Source organism: Ovis canadensis, chromosome 21, assembly GCF_042477335.2.
Source record: "Ovis canadensis isolate MfBH-ARS-UI-01 breed Bighorn chromosome 21, ARS-UI_OviCan_v2, whole genome shotgun sequence".
In the NCBI taxonomy this organism is placed as follows: Eukaryota; Metazoa; Chordata; class Mammalia; order Artiodactyla; family Bovidae; genus Ovis; species Ovis canadensis.
This window is the reverse complement of record NC_091265.1, coordinates 43,765,844-43,767,152: the sequence shown is the minus strand read 5'-3', so window position 1 is coordinate 43,767,152 and position 1,309 is coordinate 43,765,844. Positions and strand designations below refer to the sequence as shown.

General features: G+C 46.4%; 1 protein-coding gene across 1 annotated transcript; it reads right to left on the bottom strand.

Annotated features, from left to right (window-relative positions):
• Nucleotides 1-376: 376 nt before the first annotated feature.
• Nucleotides 377-1,309, bottom strand: LOC138426527 (olfactory receptor 8A1-like). The gene has a single exon (XM_069565135.1). The coding sequence runs from the start codon at nt 1,304-1,306 to the stop codon at nt 377-379; it is 930 nt and encodes a 309-aa protein (XP_069421236.1). The 5' UTR covers nt 1,307-1,309.

The following is a 1,309-nucleotide window of genomic DNA, read 5'->3' as shown; positions in this document are numbered from 1 at the left end:
CCCTAACCTTATCTTGCCTTCCCTCCTCTCCTCTCCGTGGTAGTAATCACTAGTTTGTTCTCTATATCTGTGAGCCTGTGAAAATTCAAAATTTGTGTAAAATTACAATTAAGACAATAGAGCTTATCACAGGAACAGAAGAAAGAAAATAGATCCCAAATAATAATAAAAAAGAACTTGATATCAGCTAGCTTCATATAGAAATGAGAGTAGAGAAAGAGGAGGGGTGAAGGAAGAGGGAAAGAGGCAGGTGCAGTCACCCAGCCATGCAGAGAAGGGAGAGTTCCCCATCCCGGGTGGGCGAGCATCCAGGGGCTTCCCGCTGGGACCCCTAACAACTTATTTTTAAAATTGAAAAAGAATAATAACATTTGTATCAAAACATTTTTCCTCTCAGAGTTTTCTGCACGGCAGTCTTCACCTCCTTATTCCTCAAGCTGTAGATCAGGGGGTTCAGCATGGGGATCACTGTGGTGTAGAACACGGAGGCCACGTTCTCCTGGGCCAGGGAACTGGCCGTGGAGGGTTTCAAGTACATGAAGGCAGTTGTTCCATAAAACATCCCCACAGCGGCAAGATGGGAGCTGCATGTGCTGAAGGCTTTGGCCCTTCCCCCTGTGGTGCTGATGTGGAGGATACTGGACAGGATGAAGGCATAGGAGATTAGGACTGTTAAGCTGGTGACTACAATGTCAAATCCAGCCAAAACAAAGACTGTCATCTCAGTGTCATAGGTGCTAGAGCAAGAGAGCGTCATGAGGGGGAGGATGTCACAGAAGTAATGACTGATAAGGAAATCACAATAGGACAGTTTCAACATGAGGCCAGTCTCTATGGTTGAACCAATGAATCCTATGGCATAGACTCCAGCCACCAGCAGGGAGCAGACTCGATGAGACATGATGATGTTGTAAAGCAAAGGTCTGCAGATGGCAACATAGCGGTCATAGGCCATCACTGTCAGCATGTAACACTCAGCAATGACAAACACCAGGAAGAAGTAGAGCTGGGCCATGCACCCTGCATAGGAGATGGTGTTCTTCTCTGACACAAAGTTCACCAGCATCTTAGGGGTAATGACAGAGGAGTAGCAGAGATCCACAAAGGACAGGTTGCTGAGGAAATAGTACATGGGGGTATGAAGCTGAGCGTTCAGACAAATCAGGGTTATCATGCCCAGGTTTCCTATCATGGTGACTGAGTAGATTCCAAGGAAAAGGAATAAGAGTGGGAGCTGGAGCTCTGGGCGATTTGTTAAACCTCCAAGAATGAACTCTGTCACTGTGGATTGATTTTCTGCAGCCATTCT